The sequence below is a fragment of the Mobula birostris genome, chromosome 15, assembly GCF_030028105.1.
Source record: "Mobula birostris isolate sMobBir1 chromosome 15, sMobBir1.hap1, whole genome shotgun sequence".
Taxonomy (NCBI): Eukaryota; Metazoa; Chordata; class Chondrichthyes; order Myliobatiformes; family Myliobatidae; genus Mobula; species Mobula birostris.
In genome coordinates this window covers 84,970,877-84,995,585 of record NC_092384.1, presented here as the reverse complement: position 1 = coordinate 84,995,585, position 24,709 = coordinate 84,970,877, and the positions used below count along the sequence as shown (strand labels likewise).

The 24,709-nt window shown below is 47.1% G+C and overlaps 1 protein-coding gene across 2 annotated transcripts in view; it reads right to left on the bottom strand.

Moving 5' to 3' along the window:
* The window catches only part of cdh15 (cadherin 15, type 1, M-cadherin (myotubule)), a 110,060-nt gene that overhangs the window by 38,870 nt on the left and 46,481 nt on the right, over positions 1-24,709 (bottom strand). For both annotated transcript variants that reach the window (XM_072280056.1, XM_072280055.1), the window contains exons 5-7: positions 23,069-23,226; positions 14,398-14,526; positions 12,842-13,027 (exon numbers count right to left, since the gene is read on the bottom strand). In XM_072280056.1, coding sequence (XP_072136157.1) covers positions 12,842-13,027; positions 14,398-14,526; positions 23,069-23,226 — 473 coding nt within the window. The remainder of the gene's footprint in view (positions 1-12,841; positions 13,028-14,397; positions 14,527-23,068; positions 23,227-24,709) is intronic.

Sequence of the window (24,709 nt, the reverse complement as noted above, 5' to 3'; positions counted from 1 at the left end):
TTATTTATTTAAACCTTCATTACGTGTTCCTACCTTTCTTCTTTGGAGGAATAAAGGAGTTTATTCCTTCATGGATATGTTCCAAGATGGCTGATTGATGTCTTTTGAGAAATTAGTAACTAAATACTCTCTCTCTCTCGTATTCACATTTCCTGCAATATCTTCAGGTCAGACACTTCTTACAAGAATATTTAAGTAATTTTCCATATATACAGGATTCTGACCTGTTAGATATTATTTTAAAATGAACCCTTTAGTGGAAGGTTTTATTGGGAAAATTTATAATTTATTGTTACAACAGCACAATTACCCTTCACTTAAGATTAAGCAAGATTGGGAGAGAGAGCTTAACGTGACCCTGATAACAGTGGATTGGTTGCTGATTTTGAAGTTGGTTAACTCTTCTTCGACCTGTGGCAGCCACTCTTTAATTCAATTTAAAATTGTATATCAATTACTATTTGACAAAGGAGAGACTGTCTAAAATGTTTGCTAATGTTGATAGTCAGTGTGATAGATGTAAAACCGAGACAGCTACATTGACACACATGTTTTGGTCATGTTCTATATTGAAACATTTTTGGGAATCTATTTTCTCTACAATTTCTAAAGTTTTAAAAATTAATCTACAACCTAATAAATTGACAGTTTTGTTTGGGATAATCCCTCAATATATTCATGGTATTTCTCTGTCTGATCAATATGTAATTGCATTCGTTACATTATTGGCCAGGAGAGTTATTTTATTGAAATGGAAAGACGCTTCTGCTCCCACTTTGATACAATGGTTCTCTCAGGTGATGCTATGTCTTAGTTTGGAGAAAATCAGAAGTCAAACTTTTGATCCTCAATTTGACTTTGAGAAAAGGTGGGGTTCATTTGCCCGCTACTATCATCTGATTTGAGTTAATTAATATGGTTTCCTTCTGATTTTTGTTTAAATGGATTTGAGTTGGCAGATTGATGTTTTTCTTTTATGGAAGCTTGTATGATGTATAGCTCCGGGGTTGTGCTCCCAATGGGTTTTTTTCCCAGTTTTTTAAAGTTAGTAGGGTTTTTTTTCTTAGTTAGTAGAGGTTCTTTTTTTTTCTTTCTTTCAAAAAATATTCTTTACAGTTTATTTTTTCTTATTGTTATTGATATATTGCTTAGCTTTGTTAATCAGTCATTTGCTAATTTAATTCTTCATTGCACATATTGACATATTGACTTGATTACCTTAATGTATTTTTTGTTGATCTTTAATAATAATTAATAAAAAATATTTTGAAAATGGAAGAAAGCATACGGAGCATTGGCCTTCATCAATGGTGGGATTGAGTTTAGGAGCTGAGAGGTACTGTTACAGCTCTATAGGACCCTGGTCAGACCTCACTTCGAGTACTGTGCTCAGTTCCGGTCATCTCACTACAGGAAGGATGTGGAAACCATAGAAAGGATGCAGAGGAGATTTACAAGGATGTTGCCTGGATTGGGGAGCATGCCTTATGCGAATAGGTTGAGTGAACTTGGCCTTTTTTCCTTGGAGCAACAGAGGATGAGAGGTGACCTGATAGAGGTGTATAAGATGATGAGAGGCATTGATCATGTGGATAGTCAGAGGCTTTTTCCCAGAGATGAAATAGCTAGCTCAAGAGGGCACAGTTTTAAGGTGCTTGGTAGTAGGTACAGAGGAGATGTCAGGGGTAAGAGACTCCTGGACAGGTACATGGAGCTCAGAAAAATAGAGGGCTATGGGTAACCCTAGGTAATTTCTAAGGTAAGGACATATTCGGTACAGCTTTGAGGGCTGAAGGGCCTGTACTGTGCTGTAGGTTTCCTACGTTTCTATGTAAAGGATACTTTGAGGGATTGACCCCACGTCTGGGACGCATAGCTCAAAGTCGGTAAAAGTTAAAGGTTAGTGTCAGGGACACTGGGAAGGGTTGATCCAGCATTTGGAAAGCACTAAATTATTGTTAGTCAAATAGCAGTAGTAATTGATTGCCTCTAAACCAACAAAAGTACATTAAAAATTACAATAATGGTCAAGTAACATTCCATAAGGTTTGAACTCTACAGGATTTTGTAGTGAGGCAGGAATAGACTGCACTGATTAAGGACAATGGTAAATGAAGTGAAGGGTAAGTGAGTGATGGGTCAGAGTACATCATTCCCAGATCTGGTAAAAGGAACTCCTGCATTGTATATGTTTAATAATTATGGGAGGAGGTCTGTGGAGGAACTACTCAGATGGGTAATGTGAACCAGAGATGCTGACAAGCCACTTCCCCCAGATGAGTCCTTTAATAGGGATAGAATTTAGTTGCTAAAGGCTGTATTGGAAAAGAGGGACCCATTTAGGAAAGGACATAGGCATGTGAGATAGCCAGTGTTCAGAGATTGGGAAGAGTCAGAGAAGTAACATGCAAAAAGTAAACAGTGCACTATTATTGTGAGTCAGACAAAGGGACAGGTGCTCTTCTCCATTCCCTTTCTTCCATGACTTACTCTCCTCTTCTATCAGATTCCCCCTTCTCCAGCCCTCTATCTCTATCAGCCAACTCTTTACTTCACCCCTCCGCCCTCCCAGTTTTACCAATCACCTACTACCTGGTATTTCTTCCTCTCCTCCCCCCACCCCCTCACCCTGAAGTAACAAAACGCCAGCAGGACCTTACTGATATTTCTGTTGTCAAAGCCGATTTCATTTCCTTTGCTGATTGCTCGGCTTTGCGTAACGATATGGGAAAACCACGCGCAGGGCATGGATGAAATCTCTAAAGCAGAGATTGTACTGCAAAACATCAACAACTAAGGCCGTCCTTGTTGTGCCAGAAGCAAGCACCCCACGCAGTCGGCCCTGATGACACTTGCCACTTCAGAGGATGCACGAGCATACCTGTCCATGGCTCCATCTTCCAAAAGGGTCGTAAGCACCACGATAGTGTGCCGATGGTCGCACTGTGATCCCAGGTAAACTGATACCGTGGATTGTCCAATGTGTTCACAAGTTCACACATGTGGGCAAGAGGGGAGTAACCCAAACTTGGTATGCCCTTTCAGTCCTCAAGTTGCAGAACAAATCTGTAGACAATGTATGATCTGTGCCTTACAGAGTCTGGGAAAACTGGTACAAGTAACAGAGGCTCATACCCTGCCATGAGATAGCCTTTGTATACTTACAGATGGGCTTCACTGAATTACCTCCATGTGAAGGGTCTAAGTATGTGTCAGTCATTATTGATGTGTTTTCACGATGGGTTCCTTGTAGAAAGAATGATGCAGTTACAGTAGCAAAATGTTTGTTAAAGGAAATAATCCTCCCACAATGTGGGGTCCTGGGGAGACTTCCTCGTGACAATGGCATCCATTTTACTGGTGACATAATTAAAGAATTGTAAAGCCTTATAGGTGGATCAACATTTCCATTCTCAGTCAGTGGGCCAAGTGGAAAGGACACAGTGTTAAGAATAAACATAGCAGAATGTGTGAAGGAAGTGGACTAAAGTGGAAGCAGGTGCTACCATTCAAACCACTGGGGTGTCCCCACATGAACCATAAGATGACAGTCCCTGTGCCTGCCACCTGATGCAGCACTGGGAACCAGACAAATGGACATCCACAACCTGGGTGGGAGCATGTGGAATTCTTGCATCGCCTTGACACAAAGCATCACGGAATATCACGACAGTATTGGGTAAAAGAAGCCCAGCAACCAGCAGCGGACCTTAAATGCCAAGACGCTGAAACTGTAAGCTATGCAGTGCTGTAGGTGGTGTGGGCATTGTGACGAGAATACACATAAATTAAGATGTTTGCTGGCCTGGGCTAGCACCAGTGGCATCAGCAGTTGGTCTGCCACCTGTCCTCAGGGGAGGGAGAGATAAGGCACAATGAAGCAGCATTTGGAGATGTTAATGAAGGAGCCATCAGTCTGGGTATTGTCAAGATCGGCTCCCCCTTTGAACCCTGAAGTGTTTGAAGTGATGGACCGGCGATCTGGAGATGTGTAATGAAGGGACGGGAGAGAGAGCTGTCTAGAGCGGCTCCCCCTTTGAACCCTGAACTGTTTGAAGTGATGGACAGGCGATACCCCAGCAGGGGGATAAAAAGGGACAGGTTCGCTAAGGCAGGACACACACGACACCCGAGGTAACGAGACCCTGGAAGCGGTGCGCCTCTCACGAGTCGGTGGGAAGTACTGGGCCATAAACGCACAGGGTGGAAAGGTACGATCAGCGGGAACCCGGTGTGTGTCCACCCTCGCTTGAGTGCTGAGTTCACTGCAGAGGATCGACCGCATCTGGAGGAGGGGTCACAGTCGGTGGCCTCAGGTGACATCACAAAGGACCCGCCCGAAAGCTGACTACAAAGAATATCGAAGGTCTGTGTGGAAGCCGTTTGAATATTCATTCGTTTTTGCTCTCTCTCTCCTCCCTCTCCCCCCCACCATCCATCTCCCATGGCAGTGATTACTGCGAACTGAACTGAACTTTGCGTCACTTTGAAACTGGTCATTTACCCCTAGACGACGATAGAGCTTGATTGATCCTGTTATCTTAATTCTGTGTACATGTGTGTTTATCATTGCTGAACTGTTGCATTTATTATCCTTTTGATTAGAGTACTGAGATGCTTGTTTCTTTAATAAAACTTTCTTAGTTCTAGTAATCCAGACTCCAACTGAGTGATCCATTTCTGCTGGTTTGGCAACCCAGTTACGGGGTACGTAACATAAGTGGGATTCTCGTCCGTGATTTTGAACGCTAAATTTGGGACGGAGTAAATTGATTGGGTTAAAATTCCCGAAAGAAAGAAAAGACAAACAGCAGAAATGGAGGCTGAGGAAATTATAAAGGCGCCGACCTTGGAGGCATTAGAGGATGCCAGGAAATCGGAATTGGTAGCTGTGGCCAAACGGTTGAATCTTGCTAAGGGGAAGTCGACAATGAGGAGAGAGGAGATACACAGAGCTATCGTAGAGCACTATGTATCTAAAGGTGTGTTTCCCCAAGGGGAGCTGGAGGTGGTGTCTATTGAAAAACCTGCTGGAGACGCGGTACAGGTGCAGCTTGAAAAACTGAGACTCGAGCACGAGTTCCGGGTATGGCAGTTGGAGCGAGAAGAGAAAGAGAGGGACAGACAGTTACAGCGAGAAGAGCAGGAGAGAGAGGTAGAAAAGCAAGAGAGAGAGAGACAGTTGGAAAGAGAAGAGAAAGAGAGAGAGAGACAGTTGCAGCAGTTGGAGAAACAGAGGGAAAGGGAATTTGAGCTGGAGAAGTTAAAGATAAGGGCAGAGCAGGGGCTCGTGCCGAACCAAGGTGGAGGGTTCCGGGCGACCCAGGAGGTTAGGCTGGTTCCCCCATTTGACGATACCGACGTGGATCAGTACTTCCTCCATTTCGAAAAAGTGGCTATAAATCAGGACTGGCCGAGGGATAAGTGGGCTGTGTTACTTCAGAGTGTACTGAAAGGAAAAGCCCAACAAGCTTACTCAGCTTTGTCTGCGGAAGATGCCCAGAGGTATGAGGTGGTGAAAGAGGCCATCCTCAGGATTTATGAGTTGGTCCCGGAGGCATACCGGCAGAGGTTCCGGAATGCGAGGAAGCAGTGGGACCGCACGTATTTAGAGTTTACCCGTGAGATGCAGACATATTGTGAGCGTTGGTGCGCCTCAAAGGGGGTAGAGGGGGATTATGACAGACTGCTACAGCTGATCCTGATTGAGCAGTTTAAAGGTTGTGTCCCTGAGGGTATGAGACCCTACCTAGATGAGAAAGAGGCAGCCACGTTAGCCGCAACTGCTAAGTTAGCGGATGAGTATGCGTTGACGCATAAAATGAAGTTTGCCCCGAGTAAAGGCTACCAGAAGGGTAGTCAGGACGGCGGGGAGATCCGCCGGAAAAGTCAGAAAGTAAGCCGGGCACTAGTGAGAAGGATAAGGTAGACCAGGAGCAGTCTGGTAGGAAGTCTCCTGGGGTCGTCTGTTATAATTGCGGGAAAGTCGGACACTTTGCGTCCAGGTGCTTTGCCCCAAAGAAGGAGACGGGAAAAGGGAAGACAGCGATTTTGAATGGCTGTATCGAGCTGTTAAGCGAACCGCTAGGGAAGGACAGGTCTGCCAAAGTTCAGGAAGGGTGCGAGAGGTTTATCTCGGCCGGATTGGTGTCAGTGAAGGAGGGGTTAAAACCAGTTCCAGTGCGGATCTGGAGAGACACGGGGGCATGTCAGTTACTAATACTGAAGAGTGTATTAGAGTTTAGCTCAGAGACCCAGACTGGGGAGGTAGAGGTCAAAGGTATTGGGGAAGGGACAGAGGCAGTCCCTTTGCACCAGATACACTTACAAAGCAACCTGGTCTCTGGGCTAGTCACGATCGGGGTGAGGTCCGAATTACCGATGAAAGGCGTGGAAGTCTTGCTCAGTAATGACCTCGCCGGGGGAATCGTGTTCGAAGCAGTGAGATTGACAGGTCAGCCTGCCAACATTGAGGCCCCGCCCATGGACTCACAGGTTCATCACGGGACTGCGGTAGTAAATTTAGCTGAAACGTTTCTGCCAGCCTTGTACGAGAAGGGGGTAGAAAATGAAAAGAAGGAGTGTGGTGAGGCAAGAGGTAGTGAGGGAGCTGGGATAGACGTAGCAGTAGCCAGGAAAGAATCTGTGCAGACGCGGGAGCGAGACGAGGGGCTGATGGTTTCGGCAGAGACAGCTCTCTCTGACACAGACTCGACAAGGGAACTAGTAGGCTATTGTGTGGGGGAGGAAGTGCTAAGGAAGCAAGGGAGACCAGGTACCGTGCCCGCAGATGAGGAGTGGGGGGTGGTGCAAAAGGGTTATGGGAATGAGGTTTTTAACATGGCCCACGAGGTACCCCCCCGGTGGACATTTTGCGGTGCTGGAGGAAACAGTTGGTGGAATCATGAAAGAGGTTTACCGGCTGCCCAGGGGGAAGGATGTTATTGATCATGACCGACGCGAACTGAGATGGTCACAGGCTTTTGATATGCTAACAAACCTAGTCGGTGTTAGCGTGGAAATCAATGAAACTAGGGTCCCCCCGATAAGAGAAAAAAAACATTTTGAAAAGATTAGTATGGGATCGATCAGATGGGAGAAGGCTATTGTTTTGGCCAGGTCTACTGATAAGGTCTCTCCCTTAATCCCCGAACAAAGCGGCTCTTTAGGAGAAGTAATTAAAGGACTCGCATCCGTGTGTTTGATTGTCCTGAGGCGATGCAAAGAACTGGGACGTTGGGGGGTGTCTGTTACAATAGGTCCGCCTAGCAAACAACATCCATATAGAATGAGTAATTCAGTGACTAAAGGGCTGACGAAAACAGAGGTGTGTATTGGCAATTTAATACAGCTGTCTGAAGCCAGCTTGATAGTGAACCTTGAAAAAATGAGTTCGGCCATGCGAAGGTCACTTACCTGGGAATTGTGGTGACACAGGGGCAGCTGGCAGTGATGCAAGCTACAGTGCAGGCTATCGCTGACCTCCCAACCCCAACAGACAAGAGGGCCCTCAGAAGGCTCTTGGAGCTGGTGGGGTACTGTAGGAAGTTTTGCAATAACTCTGCGGTCACTACCCCTCCCCCTCCTACTAAACCCTTGTGAGAGAAAACTGAGTCGGAATGGGACGACCCTTTTTATTGTGGTCCGGGACAAAACCAAATGAGAGGTTACATTGATCACAATTCATCAGTGTTTTTGGCCACTATGAAGTTTGCTAAATTGGAGCCTGGTCAAGGGATTATTAATAATACATATAAAAGAAACATAAAATGTGATGGCTGACTGTCTGTCAAGGTGTTGACAACTTCAAACTCGCTGTGTTAGCCAAATAGCTGATAAAGATGTATATTTGTGTGTGTATCAAATAATGTATTCATGTTTGTAATTTTTACCTCCTGGTAAAAATCCTTAAAGGGGGGAAGTGTGACGAGAATACACATAAATTAAGATGTTTGCTGGCCTGGGTTAGCACCAGTGGCATCAGCAGTTGGTCTGCCACCTGTCCTCAGGGGAGGGAGAGATAAGGAACAATGAAGCAGCATTTGGAGATGTTAATGAAGGAGCCATCAGTCTGGGTATTGTCAAGATCGGCTCCCCTTTGAACCCTGAACTGTTTGGAGTGATGGACGGGCGATCTGGAGATGTGTAATGAAGGGACGGGAGAGAGAGCTGTCTAGAGCGGCTCCCCCTTTGAACCCTGAACTGATTGAAGTGATGGACAGGCGATACCCCAGCAGGGGGATAAAAAGGGACAGGTTCGCTAAGGCAGCACACACACGACACCCGAGGTAACGAGACCCTGGAAGCGGTGCACCTCTCACAAGTCGGTGGGAAGTACCGGGCCATAAACGCACAGGGTGGAAAGGTACGATCAGCAGGAACCCGGTGTGTGTCCGCCCTCGCTTGGGTGCCGGGTTCACTGCAGAGGATCGACCGCATCTGGAGGAGGGGTCACAGTCGGTGACCTCAGGTGACATCACAAAGGACCCGCCCGAAAGCTGCTTGTGAGCAATATCGCCGGTCTGTGAGTGGAAGCCGTTTCTGAATGATCAGTCGTTCTCTCTCTCCCTCCCCCCACGTTGTCCATCGCCATGGCAACGATTACTGCGAACTGAACTTTGTGTCACTTTGAAATTGGTCATTTACCGATAGAGCTTGATTGATGCTGTTATCCTAATTCTGTGCGCATGTGTGTTTATTATTGCTGAACTGTTGCATTTATTATCCTTTCGATTACTATGTTGCTTGTTTCTTTAATAAAACTTCCTTAGTTCTAGTAATCCAGACTCCAACTGAGTGATCCATTTCTGCTGGTTTGGCAACCCAGTTACGGGGTACGTAACAGCATTTAGAAGAAAGAACTGTTTGGAACCTCAATTTGAAGTACCATTTCAGGTATTGCTGGTCGCTGATACAGCCATCAAGGTAAGAGAAAAGGCAACGTGGATTCACGCCTCTCACTGTAAGAAGATGGCCAATGATGGAAGGAAAACCACTGAGAGTCCAAATGCTGATGGTTGAATTAGCTTGTGTCCTGTCCCCAAAAGATGTGACTGCCATGAACACTCAAGCTGCTGGGTTTGAATGGCTGTCCCAGCACATGTAGAGATGGGAGTGCCCCTTTTACCCATCAATGCCCTTCAATGAAACAGAGATGAACTGTTACTTCTGGGGCAGGAGGGACTTGTACAATAGGGTTTCACTTGAATCCGAGGGGGACCAATATCCTCGTAGGCAGTTTTCCCAGAGCTGTTGGGACTGGATTCAACTGCTATGACAGGAGGATGGGAACCAGTATGATAGAGCTTAGGATGAGCCAGCAGGTTTACAAGTAGATGATGGGTGTCATATGAATGTAAGGAGAGACAAGCCAATGATTGGATACAAATACAGACAGTGCAAAGACTTAAATTGTACCACAGAGTCAAAATTCAAAAGGGCAAAGAATGCAGGATTGAAGATGCTGTATTCAAATGCATGTAGCATGGATCAAGGTGGATGAACTCATGACTCAACTAGAGATTGGTCGGTATGGCTTTGTAGGCATCACTGAGTCGTGGCTGAAAGAAGGTCATCCTTGGGTGCTTAATATCAAAGAATATACTTTGTATCTAAAGGACAGGCAGGAGGCATGGGCGGTGGTGTGGCTCTGTTGGTAACAGATGGAGAGAGGGATTGGGACAATCATGTTGGTGTCAGATCGCAAAAGGGGGAATGTGTTGAATGCCTATGAGGTAGCTTTTAGAGCAGCCAACTCAGGAAAAGGTTATCTTAGATTGGGGCTTGTGTAATAATCCAGATTTTGATAGGGAGCTTAATGTAAAGGTACCCTCAGGAGATAGTGATCAGAATATGATTGAATTCATGCCACAATTTGAAAGGGAGAAGCATAAGTCAGGGATACGTAGTGCTGAGGAAGCAAAGCCATTGCAGCAGGACTTAGACAAATGGGCAAAAAAGTGGCAGATGGACTGCAGTGTTGGGAAATGCACGATAATGCATTTTGGTAAAAGGAACAAAAGTGCAGACTATTATCTAAATGGGGAGAAAATTCAAACACCAGAGGTGGAAAGGGACTTAGGAGTCCTTGTGCAAGACTCCCAGAAGGTTATTTGTAGGTTGAGTCTGTGGTAAAGAAGGCAAATGTGATGTTGACATCCTTTTCAAGGGGAATAGAATATAAAAACAAGGAGATAATGCTGAGCCTTTATGAAACACTAGTCAGGCTGCACTTGAAGTATTGTCAACAGTTTTGGGACCCATGTCTCAGAAGGGGTTTGTTGTCATTAGAGAGAGTCCAGAGGAGGTTTACGAGGATGATTCCAGAAAAGAAGGGGTTAACATCTGAGGAACATTTGGCAGCTTCGGGTCTGGAATTTAGAAGAAAGCTTGCGGGCGGGGGGGGTATCTCATTGAAACCTACCAAATGTTGAAAGGACTAGGTAGGGTGGATGTGGAGAGGATGTTTCCTGTGGTGGGGGTATCCAGAACTAGAAGGTATAGCCTCAAAATTGAGGGGTGACCCTTTAGAACAGGTAAGGGGGATTTCTTTTTAGCCAGAGGGTAGTGAATCTGTGGAATGCTCTGCCACAGAGAGTTGTGGAGGCCATGTCTGTGGGTATATGTAAAGCAAAAATTGATATCCTGATTGGTCGGAGCATCAAGGTTATGGCAAGAAGGGGCGGAGTGGATTAGCCATGATGGATTAGCAGAGCAGACTTGATGAGCTGAATGACCTAATTCTGCTATGCCTTATGGTCTTATGTCTTACTTTAATAGGTCAAAGTCCTCAGCCCAAGATGTGTTTCATTTCCATTATAACTCAGAATGACACTTGGGACTCAGAAACATAGACATTGCCCTCCCCTTATCGGTATAGCCAGAATGTCATTTGGGGATGATAGGGATATTAATTTGGAAACAGCGAGTGTTCAGAGGATGGTATACCCCCATAATAATAGGCATCCGTTAAGTCTCGTGAGACCATGGATTTGCGCCTTGGAAGGTTTCCGGGCCACGGACCTGGGCAAGGTTGTATGGAAGACCGGCAGTTGCCCATGCTGCAAGTCTCCCCTCTCCACGCCACCAATGTTGTCCAAGGGAAGGGCACTAGGGCCGATACAGCTTGGCACTGGTGTCGTAGATCAATGCGTAGTTAAGTACCTTGCTCAAGGACACAACACGCTGCTTCAGCTGAGGCTCAAACTAGCGACCTTCAGATCATTAGACCGATGCCTTAACCACTTGGCCACGCGCCAACACAATATTGTATACCCCCATACAACAATGCTAACCCAGGATTAAAAGGATTTAGCGTTGTTCCAGGAAACATTTGCCTAGAGAACCAACAAAGCAGCACAGAAACTAATTAACATGGTATCAACATTGGAAAAGTTAGCAAATGAAAACAGAGTAAAGTTTTGGGCAATACTCTTTTCCACAGATGCTGCCTGGCCTGTTGAGTTCCTCCAGTATTTTGTGTGTGTTACTCAGATTTCCAGCAACTGCAGATTTTCTCTTGTTTGTAAATGAAACCGTCCATACTCTCCATCAACTCAATAAGCAATGTCTAAGTTGTTGGCAGAATTGGTGGCGGTCGTATAGTGCCAGCGCAAATCTAAATAGCTTCGGACTTTGTTTTATCTGAGAAAGGAAGCACGTGTGCCCTGATTGGACAAGAATGTTGCACTTATTAGATAAATCAAGAGAATATAACTCTCTTGACAGATCACATCTGAGAGGCCACAAGGAAGATTAAGGAAGCAGGAGACTAGATCCACAATTATAAGCCCACAGGAAGCTTGTCGCCACTTGGAATGTTGGGAGGATTGTGGACTACTGCTCTGCATTATGCAGAGATTATTGATATTACAATATTGTCAGTCATCCTCTGCAATTTCTGTGCAAGGTATTTGGATCAGGAAGAAGACAGTATTAGAAAATGGGTACCTGTTGGTCCGGAATAGGATAAGGACATTTTGCTTGACTAAGGCTCTAAGATTGTATAATTATATGAATTTCTGAAATCACTTTGATTACTGTATTCTAAAACAGAAGCTTATTAAATTTTGGGGTTGTCATGTATTGACAAAAAGGAGGAAATGTGAAAATATATTTGAAACTTTGAAATGTTTATGTTTTTAATTTTGTAATGTTATAAAATGGAACCTGTAAAACCCCATGGTGCTTTGCTACATGCTGGTACATAGCAGGAGCCATGTAATGTCCTTGACCACTGTTAATTGTGTAACTAATCTACTGCCGACCTTGGGAAGTGCAGCTTATTGAAGCAGAGGAGCTGCCTGCAGAACAGATAACAGCCAAAGCAAAGCCTGAAAACTTGTATAAAAAAACAAACTTTGTAAGCTGCAAATCAGAAGCTGCCTTCAGCCATTGAGTGGAGATGCTTCTCATTATTGCTAGAAATAAACATGTCTCTGAACAGATCCACTCTGTGCTTTTCAGTTCTTAGTTATAAGACCTAGCAAAAAGTATACAACACTCCCTGCCCTTCCCCATCCATACACACTCCCCCACACCCTACATTGCACCCTTCCCACTGTCCCCTACTCATCACATCCCATACTGCTCTCTGCACCCTTCCCCACTGACATCTCACCACTAGGAATTTGACCTTTGATCTAAATCCAGAGGGAAATTGACCCACATCTAGAGAACCTAAATTTTGAACCCAGTCTTTTATTTTTGGGCAATTTCAGTTGGATCAACATGTGTCGAAAGGGCCGAACACTATAGCTGGTGAGCATGGGTGCAGCACTCCCCAAAACCACCTACCCAAAGTCTCAATGCTAGGCAACTTGTGACTGGCTGTTTCCATTACCTTTTCCACCAACAGGATGCCTGTGTTGGTGTTGGGCTGGGTGCGGATACTGAAGAGTCCCTGGACATTGCCCTGCGTGATGGTATAGTTCACTCTCCAGTTGGGGGTCCCAGGCTGGTCCCTGTCCTCCACCGTCAGCTCCGCAATCTCCACTCCCATCACATCCTCCGGCACTTCCACAGTGAACTGCGAGGGTGAAAACGTCACAGTCAACAGCCGCCCTGATGGGATTTTGCATTGAGGGCGCGGGTCTGCAAAGAGTGGCTCTGAACATGAGATACTGCAGATACCAGAAATATGGAAAACACATAGCAAATGCTGGAGGAACTCAGCAGGTCAGGCAGCATTGACAGAAATGAATAAACAGTTGATGTTTCGGGCCGAGACTGACTGGAAAGGAAGGGGACAGAAGCCTTAACAATGGGGAGGGGGGGAGTACAATCTCACAGGTGATAGGTGAGACCAAGCGAGGGGAAAGGTGGGTGGGGAGTAGGGGGAATGAAGTACGGAGCTGGGAGGTGATTGGTGGAAAAGATAAAGGGTGAAGAAGAAGGGTGGACCATGGGAGAAAAGGAAGGAGGAAGGCACCAAAGGGAAGTGACTCCAGCTGTGGGCTGTAGAGTGGGGTTGGGTGAACGTGGGCTGCGGAGAGAAGGGAAGGGGTGAGCAGGAAGCCAGAATAAGGAGCAGAAAAAGGAGAAGGGGGAAGGGGTAGAAATTACCAGGAGTTAGAGAAATCAAAGTTTATGCCATCAAGCCGGAGGATAGACAGATACAATATTAGATGTTGCTTCTGCAGTCTGAGTGTGGCCTCATCGTAGCAGCAGAGGACCACCACGCCAGATTGGAAATGGGAAACTGAACTGAAGTGGGTGGCCAGGAGGAAATCCTACTTTTTGTCGCAGACAGTGAAGGTGCTTGACAGCATCTCTGGAGGGGAATAAGCAGCCAGTGATGTTACGGGCCAAGACCCTGCCGAAAACTGCTGAAAGAACTCAGGTCATGACATTGACTGTTCCCCACCATTGAAGCTGTCTGCTCTGCTGAGATCCCCAGCATTTTCTGTGTGTTGTTCCAAACATCATGGCTGCCGGGGACAGGGATCACTCTGTCTGAAGGTGAGATGGCAGCATACCTATAGCCCAGTCCCACACCTGGTCCGGCACCAGTCTCCTGGGACTAGACCCAGAGAAGGAACAAGGGCTGGACATTGGATTGAAGCTTCTTCAAGGAGACCCAGCCACATCAACTTAGACAGACCCAGTGTCCCTATGGATTTACTGGGTCAGACCCAGCCATCCCTGGGCATTGACTGGGTCAAGGTTCAGGCCCTGTAGTTAAGCTAGCACTGTGAGATTTGCCAGGATCAGCACCCAGCATGGGGCCCAGTGATGATGCCAAGCGCCTCAGACAGTCCAGAGCATCCGGGAGCACCATCCTGTTCCAAACCCAGCCTGATCACATCCTGGAACAGTTGACTTCCACCTTGACTTTCACAGTGATTCTGCCCAAATTTCTGAATGATCACCACAGTGACAGACACTAATTCCACCAACCTCAGTCTGGGTGAACTCTGGGGGGTTGTCGTTGACATCGTCGATGAAGATTGAGGCTGTAGCTGTGGTGGAGAGTCCTTCACCAGCCAGGTCTGCCACTTGCAGAGTCAGGTTGTACACCGAAATGTTCTGCAGACACAGAAACAACATTCTCTGAACTGTCCAAAGATCACGGACCTGCAATGTTAACTTAGACTCTCTCTCCAGAGATGCTGCCTGACCCACTTACTGAATGTGTCCGTCATTTTCCTTACGTTATTACAGGAACAGGTCGAGAGACTTCAAGAGCTGAAAAACCCAATAGACTCAATGGGCCCTAGATAATAATATCTGCCCACCATCTTCTCCCCATTCCACCTCTGGAAACCCCTAGTTCCATCTCTTCAAACTCCAAACTCCCAGTATCTGTAAACTCTCCAGTTCTCTTCTTGCCTGACTCCCTGATCCCACCTCTCTCATACTAATGATCTTTCCTCTCTGACCTCCCTGTTCCTGCCTCTTGAGCTCCCCATTTCCCATCTCCAAACATGCCATTTCCTGATCTTCCAACATCTCAATCCTATCCCTACAACCTCTGCAGCTTAAATTTCCCATTTAAGATGGCACTGGTGAACTTCAGCAACTTCAGGCTGGTAGCTAATGAATCAAGGATGGCAACAAAATATTTTGTTAACACACTTTTTCTAGCAAATGTTCATCAGAAGTAATAGTCTGTAACTTCCCGTTGACCTTGGAGGCAGAACCGAGGCAAGGAAAGGCAGCGGGTCCGTTGCCGAAAGCATGAAAGAGTGTGAAAGGTCGGGCACAGACTGAATCGAAGATGCAGGGCCCAGGTCCCAGAGTGTATCGACACGCGTGAACACAATGCTCGGATGGAGATTTACAGGCTGAATCGAGGTGGTGAAGTTCCCCGTATCCAAATGGCAGAACCCGTTGTTTGGACAGAGATTTAAGCGCCAGGTCAGCCAGATTGAAAAGGTAAGGGTGTCAGTGTCCAAGACGAGGTACAGGCTGGTTCAGTCTGCTGCTCGGAGCAGCAGAACCTCATGTTAACGGGGAGAGTTAACTGCCCGGCAATATTGAAAAGGTCAGGGCGTCAGGGCCTGAGGCGAGGTACAGGGCAGTTCAGATCGTTGCTGCTCCATGGCGTTTACTTGGCTCTGTGCTGATCAAAGGGATGCTCTTTGCAGAATTTAGTTCAGAAACACTATTCATTTGCGGTTACTGTTTGCATGACGATTCTTTCTCATTGCATATTGGGTCTTCAACCGTCTTTTCTATGGGATATTTTACTCTTTTTTTAGGGATTCTTTTTAATGGGCATGATGTGGTTTTTATTCTCTGCACCTTGGGTGTTAGACAGTCTTAAATATAACTATATATGTAACACACACACACACATGGGGATGATGTGGTTTTTATACTCTGCACCTTGGGTTTTAGAGAGTTTATATATAACTATATATGTAATATATACACACAGAGACATAGACACACACACACACACACACACTCACAGACACACACACACACAATACACACACAGACACACACAGACACACACACACACACACACACACACGCACAATACATACATACAGACACACACATACAATACACACAAACACAGAGACAGACACACACACACACACAATACACACAATACATACGTATTTGGACATATATGGATTTTTTGGGTGTCTTTGTTTTGTGGCGGCCTGTTAGGAGACTAATCTCAAAAGTTGGATAATGCATAAAACGTTGATAATAAATGTACTTCGAACTTTGAGTTATCATCCCAGTTTCATTGCTCAATACTTAAATTCACAAACTCCCAGGCCCTCTGCTCTACACAATCTATTTCTCTCAACTCACCAATCGCAGCATTTTAACTTCCCTGAATGGGTCTGTCCTTTTCCTCAATTCCTGTCTCTCCATATTGATTACAAGACAGAAGAGTACCCTTGGCCCATCGCGTCCATGTCAGCTCTCTACTTCTGTACCCCGCCATCGTCTCCCTCATCTTATCATCTGTTCTGCACCCTGTATTTATCCAGTTCGCTCCTGGCACAGAGGAAGCTGCCTCCGGCGCACCTTCAGACACTGACCACCCGCTCCATGTTACTCTTCACTGTCCTTTTCTGTCAAAGTGAACAAATCCAACTATCCACAGCTTTCATCAGTCAGGTCTCTGCTCTGTCTTAGACTGCCCACTCTCTCGTCTAAGTGCCATCAGTAACTCTACCCACCAACCCCAACATCTACACCACCATCAACTCCACGTCCAATTAATCCCAACACCACCATCAACCCCATCCCAAACCACAATCCCAATACCACCATGGACCCCTGTCCCCATCGCCAACACCAACCAGATCTCCACCAACCCAAACCAATCCCATCGCAAACCACAATCCCGATACCACCATGGACACCTGTCCCCATCGCCAACCTCAACCAGATCACCACCACCCCAAACCAATCCCATCGCAAACCACAATCCCGATACCACCATGGACCCCTGTCCCCATCGCCAACACCAAGCAGATCACCGCCACCCCAAACCAATCCCATCGCAAACCACAATCCCGATACCACCATGGACCCCTGTCCCCATCGCCAACACCAAGCAGATCACCGCCACCCCAAACCAATCCCATCGCAAACCACAATCCCGATACCACCATGGACCCCTGTCCCCATCGCCAACACCAAGCAGATCACCGCCACCCCAAACCAATCCCATCGCAAACCACAATCCCGATACCACCATGGACCCCTGTCCCCATCGCCAACACCAAGCAGATCACCGCCACCCCAAACCAATCCCATCGCAAACCACAATCCCGATACCACCATGGACCCCTGTCCCCATCGCCAACACCAAGCAGATCACCGCCACCCCAAACCAATCCCATCGCAAACCACAATCCCGATACCACCATGGACCCCTGTCCCCATCGCCAACACCAAGCAGATCACCGCCACCCCAAACCAATCCCATCGCAAACCACAATCCCGATACCACCATGGACCCCTGTCCACATCGCCAACACCAAGCAGATCACCACCACCCCAAACCAATCCCATCGCAAACCACAATCCCGATAGCACCATGGACCCCTGTCCCCATCGCCAACACCAACCAGATCACCGCCACCCCAAAGCAATCCCATCGCAAACCACAATCCCGATACCACCATGGACCCCTGTCCCCATCGCCAACACCAACCAGATCACCGCCACCCCAAAGCAATCCCATCGCAAACCACAATCCCGATACCACCATGGACCCCTGTCCCCATCGCCAACACCAACCAGATCACCGCCACCCCAAAGCAATCCCATCGCAAACCACAATCCCGATACCACCATGGACCCCTGTCCCCATCGCCAACACCAACCAGATCACCGCCACCCCAAACAATCCCATCGCAAACCACAATCCCGATACCACCATGGACCCCTGTCCCCATCGCCAACACCAACCAGATCACCGCCACCCCAAACAATCCCATCGCAAACCACAATCCCGATACCACCATGGACCCCTGTCCCCATCGCCAACACCAACCAGATCACCGCCACCCCAAACCAATCCCATCGCAAACCACAATCCCGATACCACCATGGACCCCTGTCCCCATCGCCAACACCAACCAGATCACCGCCACCCCAAACCAATCCCATCGCAAACCACAATCCCGATACCACCATGGACCCCTGTCCCCATCGCCGACACCAACCAGATCACCGCCACCCCAAACCAATCCCATCGCAAACCACAATCCCGATACCACCATGGACCCCTGTCCCCATCGCCGACACCAACCAGATCACCGCCACCCCAAACCAATCCCATCGCAAACCACAATCCCGATACCACCATGGACCCCTGTCCCCATCGCCGACACCAAGCAGATCACCGCCACCCCAAACCAATCCCATCGCAAACCACAATCCCGATACCACCACGGAACCCTGTCCCCATCGCCAACACCAACCAGATCACCGCCACCCCAAACCAATCCCATCGCAAACCACAATCCCGATACCACCATGGAACCCTGTCCCCATCGCCAACACCAACCAGATCACCGCCACCCCAAACCAATCCCATCGCAAACCACAATCCCGATACCACCATGGACCCCTGTCCCCATCGCCAACACCAAGCAGATCACCGCCACCCCAAACCAATCCCATCGCAAACCACAATCCCGATACCACCATGGACCCTGTCCCCATCGCCAACACCAACCAGATCACCGCCACCCCAAACCAATCCCAATAAATCCCAACACCACCACCAACCACAACCGCACCATCATTCCCAGTACTACCTCTGACTGTCACCAAAATCACCAACAACCTTAAACCACCAACCACAGCACCAGATCACCATCTTCACCGAGCACCACCCCTACACAGCCCATCACACAGGGCTCCTGTCAGCTCTTGTACAAACCAGGCTCTTATGAACTCTTTCTGGAGGCCCAGTCGGCGACGGGAACAGAGCACTTTGAGGAGGCTCCTCTCAGGTTGGCGAAGCTTGAATAAAAGCAGAGCTTTGCGAGCAGTTGGATATTTTGGAGGCCCATCAGCGGCAGGAAGAGAGCTCTTGGAAGTAAATAAAAGTACAGAAGGGACAAGTGGAGTGGCCATTGTTGGGAGTGGCCCTGGGGTGAGAGTGGGAGTGTCAGGCTTTGACTCCAGAGTTTCGACGAGAAGAGGCTGAGGCCAGAGACACAGGTTAGAAGATTTGGTCTTGGTTGCCCATGGTACAGGGCAGGCAGGACGGCAGATATGGCAGTGGTATGCTCCTCCTGAGGGGCGTGGGAATGCATGGAACCCTGATGACTACACCTGCAGGAAGTGAAGCCAACTCCAGACATGAAAGACCGCATTGAGGATATGGAGCTGCGGTTGCATGAACTTAGGATCATCCGGGAGGCAGAGCATTTGAGTAGGCGTTTACACCCAGAGTGCAGAATTCGGGGAGTAGATGGGTGAACACTGAGAGAGGTAAAGGGAAAAAGAAGTCAATGCAGGGTCCCCTGTGGCCATTCCCCTCAGCAACAGGTTTACCCCTTTGGATACTGCTGAGGGGGATGATCTATCTGGGCAAGGCAGCAGCAACCAGACCTATAGCACTGTGGTCGGCTCTGAGCCTCAGAAGGGTAGGGTGAAGTTAGGTGGAGCAACAGTCATAGGGGACTTGAGCGACAGACAGGAGATTCTGCGGCAGCAAAAGAGATGCCAGATAGTGTGTTGCCTCCCGGGTGCTAGGGTCCAGGATGTCTCTGAGTGGTTGCAGAATATTCTTGAAGGGCAGGGTGGGCAGCCAGAGGCCGTGCTAGATATTGCTACCAATGAAATGGGCAGGAGAGGGGTAGAGATCCTGCCCAGTAAGTTTACGGAGTTAGGAAGGAGCTTGAAGAGCAGGATGTCCAAGGTGGTAATTGTCGAATTACACCCAGTGCTACGAGCTAGGGAAGGTCAGAACAGGAAGATAGTGCAGCTGAGCAGATGGGGCAGGGGGCAGGGTTTCAAGTTCTTGGATCATTGGAACCTTCGCTGGGGAAGGAGTGACCTGTACAAGTGGGATGGGTTGCACCTGAACTGGAGGGGTTCCACTATCCTGGGAGGGAGGTTTGCTGATGCTATTTGGGAGGGTTTAAACTAGATTTGAAGGGGGGCTGGAAACTGAAGTGAAGAGGCAGAGGATGGAGCAGTTGGCACACAGGAAGAGAGCTTGTAGGGAGTTTGTGAAGAAGGATAAACAGATGATAGAGCAAAGATCCACTCAGCTGAATGATTTGAGATGTGTCTATTTTAATGCAAGGAGTATCATAAGCAAGGAGGATGAACAGAGCATGGATCAATATGTGGAACTATGATGTTGTGGCCATTACAGAGACTTGGATGTCTCAGGGGCAAAAATGGCTGCTGAATGTGCCGGGCTTTGGATGTTTCAAAAGGGACAGCGAGAGGGCAAGAGGTGGGGGAGTGGCACTGCTAATCAGAGATAGTATCACGGCTGCAGAAAAGGGGAAGTCATGGAGGGATTGTCTACTGAGTCTCTGTGGGTGGAAGTCAGAAACAGGAAGTGGGCAATAACTCCACTTGGTGTTTTTATAGACCCCCAATAATAACAGAGGCATCAAGGAGCAGATAAGGAGGCAGATTCTGGAATGGTACAATAATAATAGGGTTGTTGTAATGGGTGAATTTAACTTCCCTAATATTGATCGCTCAAGTGTGTAATGCGCAAGGCACATGAAGAAGAAGAATATTGATTGGCTTCTCCTTAGTGCAAGGAGTTCAGATGGGGTGAAGCTTGTCAGAAGGGTTTCCTGACACAGTATGTAGATAAACCAACTAGAGGAGAGACTGTACTTGATCTGGTATGGGGAAATGAACCTAGTCAGGTGTCAGATCTCTTGGTGGGAGAGCATTTTGCAGGTAGTGACCACAACTCTACCTTCTATACCATAGCATTGGAGAGGTATAGGACAGACAATTTGGGAAAACATTTAATTGGGGCAGGTGGAAATATGATGCTGTTAGGCAGGATCTTGGGAACATCAAGTGGGAGCAGATGTTCTCAAGGAAAAGCATGACAGAAATGTGGCAAATATTCAGGGAACATTTGCACGACATTCTGCATAGGTATGTTCCATTGAGGCAGGGTAGTAGAGCCATGGTGTACAAAGTATGTAGAAAATCTAGTTAAGAAGAAAAGAAGAGCTTACAAAAGGTTCAAGGAACTAGGTACTGTTAGAGTTCCAGAAAATTACAAGGCTGCCAGGAAGGAGTTTAAAAATGAAATTAGGAGAGCCAGAAGGGGCCATGAGAAGGCCTTGGTGAGCAGGATTAAGGAAAACCTCAAGGCATTCTACAAGTATGTGAAGAGCAAGTGGATGAGCCGTGTGAGAATCGGACCAATCAGGAGCAATAGTGGAAACGTGCATGGAGTCGGAGGAGATAGCAGAGGTACTTAATGAATACTTTGCTTCAGTATTCACCAGGGAAAAGGACCTTGGCAGTTGTGGGGATGAATTACAGCAGACTGAAGTGCTTGAGTGTACCGACATTAAGAAAGAGGATGTGCTGGAGCTGTTGAAAGGTATTAAGTCAGATAAGTTGCTGGGACCAGACGAGGTATACTCCAGGCTACTGTGGGAAGTGAGGGAGGAGATCGCTGAGCCTCTGGTGATGATCTTTGCATCATCAATGGGGATGGGAGAAGTACCAGAGGATTGGAAGGTTCCAAATGTTGTTCCCTTGTTCAAGAAGGGGAGTAGAGAAAACCCAGGAAATTATAGACCAGTGAGCCTGACTTCAATGGTGGGCAAGTTGTTGGAGAAGATCCTGAGAGGCAAAATTTATGAGCATTTGGAGAGACATTATCTGATTAGGGATAGTCAGCATGGCTTTGTCAAAGGTATGTCATGCCTTATGAGCCTGATTAACTTCTTTGAGGATGTAACAAAACACATTGATGAAGATGGATGTAATGGATTTCAGTAAGGCATTTGATAAGGTTCCCCATGCAAAGCTCATTCAGAAAGTAAGGAGGCATGGGATCCAAGGAGACCTTGCTTTGTGGATCCAGAACTGGCTTGTTCACAGAAGGCAAAGGGTGGTTGTAGGTGGTTCATATTCTGCTTGGAGGATGATAATCCCCCCACCCCTTTGTGATTTTTATAAATGACCTGGATGGAGAAGTAGAAGGGTGGGTTAGTAAGTTTGCTATGACACAAAGGTTGGGGGTGTTGTGGATAGTCTGGAGGGTTGACAGAGGTTACAGCGGGACATTGATAGGATGCAAAACTGGGCTGAGAAGTGGCAGATGGAGTTCAACCCAGATAAGTGTGAAGTGGTTCATTTCAGTTGGTCAAATTTGAAGACAGAATATAATATTAATGGTAAGACTCTTGGCAGTGTGGAGGATCAGTGAGATATTGGGGTCTGTGTCCATAGGTCACTCAAAGCTGCTGCACAGCTTGACAGTGTTGTTAAGAAGGCGTACGGTGTGGTGGCATTCATCACCCGTGGAATTGAGTTCAAGAGCCGTGAGGTAACGTTACAGCTGTACAAGACTTGGTCAGACCCCACTTGGAGTATTGTGTTCCGTTCTGGTCACCTCACTACAGGAAGGATGTGGATACTATAGAGAGAGTGCGGAGGAGATTTACAAGGATGTTGCCTGGATTGGAAAGTGTGCCTTATGAGAATAGATTGAGTGAACTTGGCCTTTTCTCCGTAGAGTGACGGAGGATGAGAGGTGACCTGATAGAGGTGTATAAGATGATGAGAGGCATTGATTGTGTGGATAGTCAGAGGCTTTTTCCCAGGGCTGAAAAGGCTAATACAAGGGGTAAAGTTTTAAGGTGCTTGGAAATAGGTACTGAGGTGATGTCGGGGGTAAATTTCCCACACCCCTGTGGTGGGTGTGTAGAATGTACTGCCAGCGATGGTGGTAGAGGTGGATACAATAGGGCCTTTTAAGAACCTCTTAGATAGGTACTTGGAGCTTAGAAAAATAGAGGGCTGTGCAGTAGGGAAACTCTTGGCAGTTTCTAGAGTAGGGTACATGGTCGGCACAACATTGTAAGCCTTAGGGCCTGTAATGTGCTGTAGATTTCTATGTTCTGAGATTCCTCACCTCCCGATCCAATCCTATTCCAACCGTGCGGATCTCCCCAGTCACTGGATCAATGCGGAAAATTCCTTTCCCATCACCCACGATAGAGTAACCCAGAGCAGCGTTGTCAGTCTGAGGGTCGTCAGCATCCGATGCAGAGACTCGCATCACCAGTGTGCCTGCAACATCCCAAACATTCCTGTTAGCAGACAGCCCGTCCTACCCGAGCACAGCACACCATTCCTGGGCACAGTTGTTCACACCCACCACACCTGGACCAGATCATGTACACCCCAGAGTTCTGAAGGAGGTGGCTGAAGAGATTGTGGAGGCATTAGTAATGATCTTTCAAGAATCACTAGATTCTGGAATGGTTCTGGAAGATTGGAAAATTACAAATGTCACTCCACTCTTCAAGAAGGGAGAGAGGCAGCAGAAAGGAAACTATAAGCCAGTTAGTCTGACCTCAGTGGTTGGAAAGATATTGGGGTTGATTATTAAGGGTGAGGTCTCAGGGCACTTGGAGGCACATGATAAAATAGGCTGCAGTCAGCATGGTTTCCTCAAGGAAAAATCTTGCCGGACAAACCTGTTGGAATTCTTTGAGTAAGTAGCAAGCAGGATAGACAAAGGAGAATCAGTTGATGTTGTGTACTTGGATTTTCAGAAGGCCTTTGACAAGGTGCTACACGTGAGGTAGCTTCACAAGTTCAGAGCCCATGGTGCTACAGGAAAGATACTAGGACAGATAGGGCAGTTGCTGAATGGCAGGAGGCAGCGAGTGGAAATAAAAGGATCCTGTTCTGGATAGCTGCCAGTGACTAGTGTTGTTCCACAGCGGTCTGTGTTTTTACATTACATGTCAATGACTTGGATCGACAGAATTGATGGCTTTGTTGTGAAGTTCATGGATGATACAAAGATAGTTGGAGGAGCAGGTAGTTTTGAGGAGATAGAACAGCTACAGAAGGACTGAGATAGATTAAGAGAATGGGCAAAGAAATGGCAGATGGGAAGTGTTGGGAAGTGAATGATAATGCACTTTGGTAGAAGAAATAAAAGGGTAGACGATTTTCTGACTGGAGTGAAAATTCCATTATTCCAGGATTGAATGGCTTGTCATGTGAAGAGCGTTTAATGGCTCTGGACCTGTATACACTGGAATTTAGAAGAATGAGGGGTGACCTAATCGAAATCTATCGAATGTTGAGAAGGCTCAATAAAGTGGATGTGAAGAGCATGTTTCCTATGGTGGGAGAGTCTAATACCAGAGGAGTCAGCCCTAGAATAGAGGGGTGTCCTTGTAGAATGGAGATAAGGAGGAACATTTTTAGCCAGAGAGTGGTGAATTTGTGGAATTCATTGCCACAGACAGATGTGAAGGCAAAGTCTTTCCGTATACTTAAGGCAGAAGTTAATAGATTTTTGATCGGTCAGGCTATAGTAGGATACAGGGAGAAGGCAGGAGATTGGGACCGAGGGGGAATGGATCAGCCTTGATGAAATGGCGGAGCAGATCCAATCAGCCAAATGACGTAATTCTGCATGTATATGCTATGGTTTCACACAGTGGTCAGCTGACCTAGATACAGTTGTTTACATGGTGTTGCACAGAACTGGGTACAGTCATTGAGCAGTTCAGCACAGAAACAGGCCCTTCAG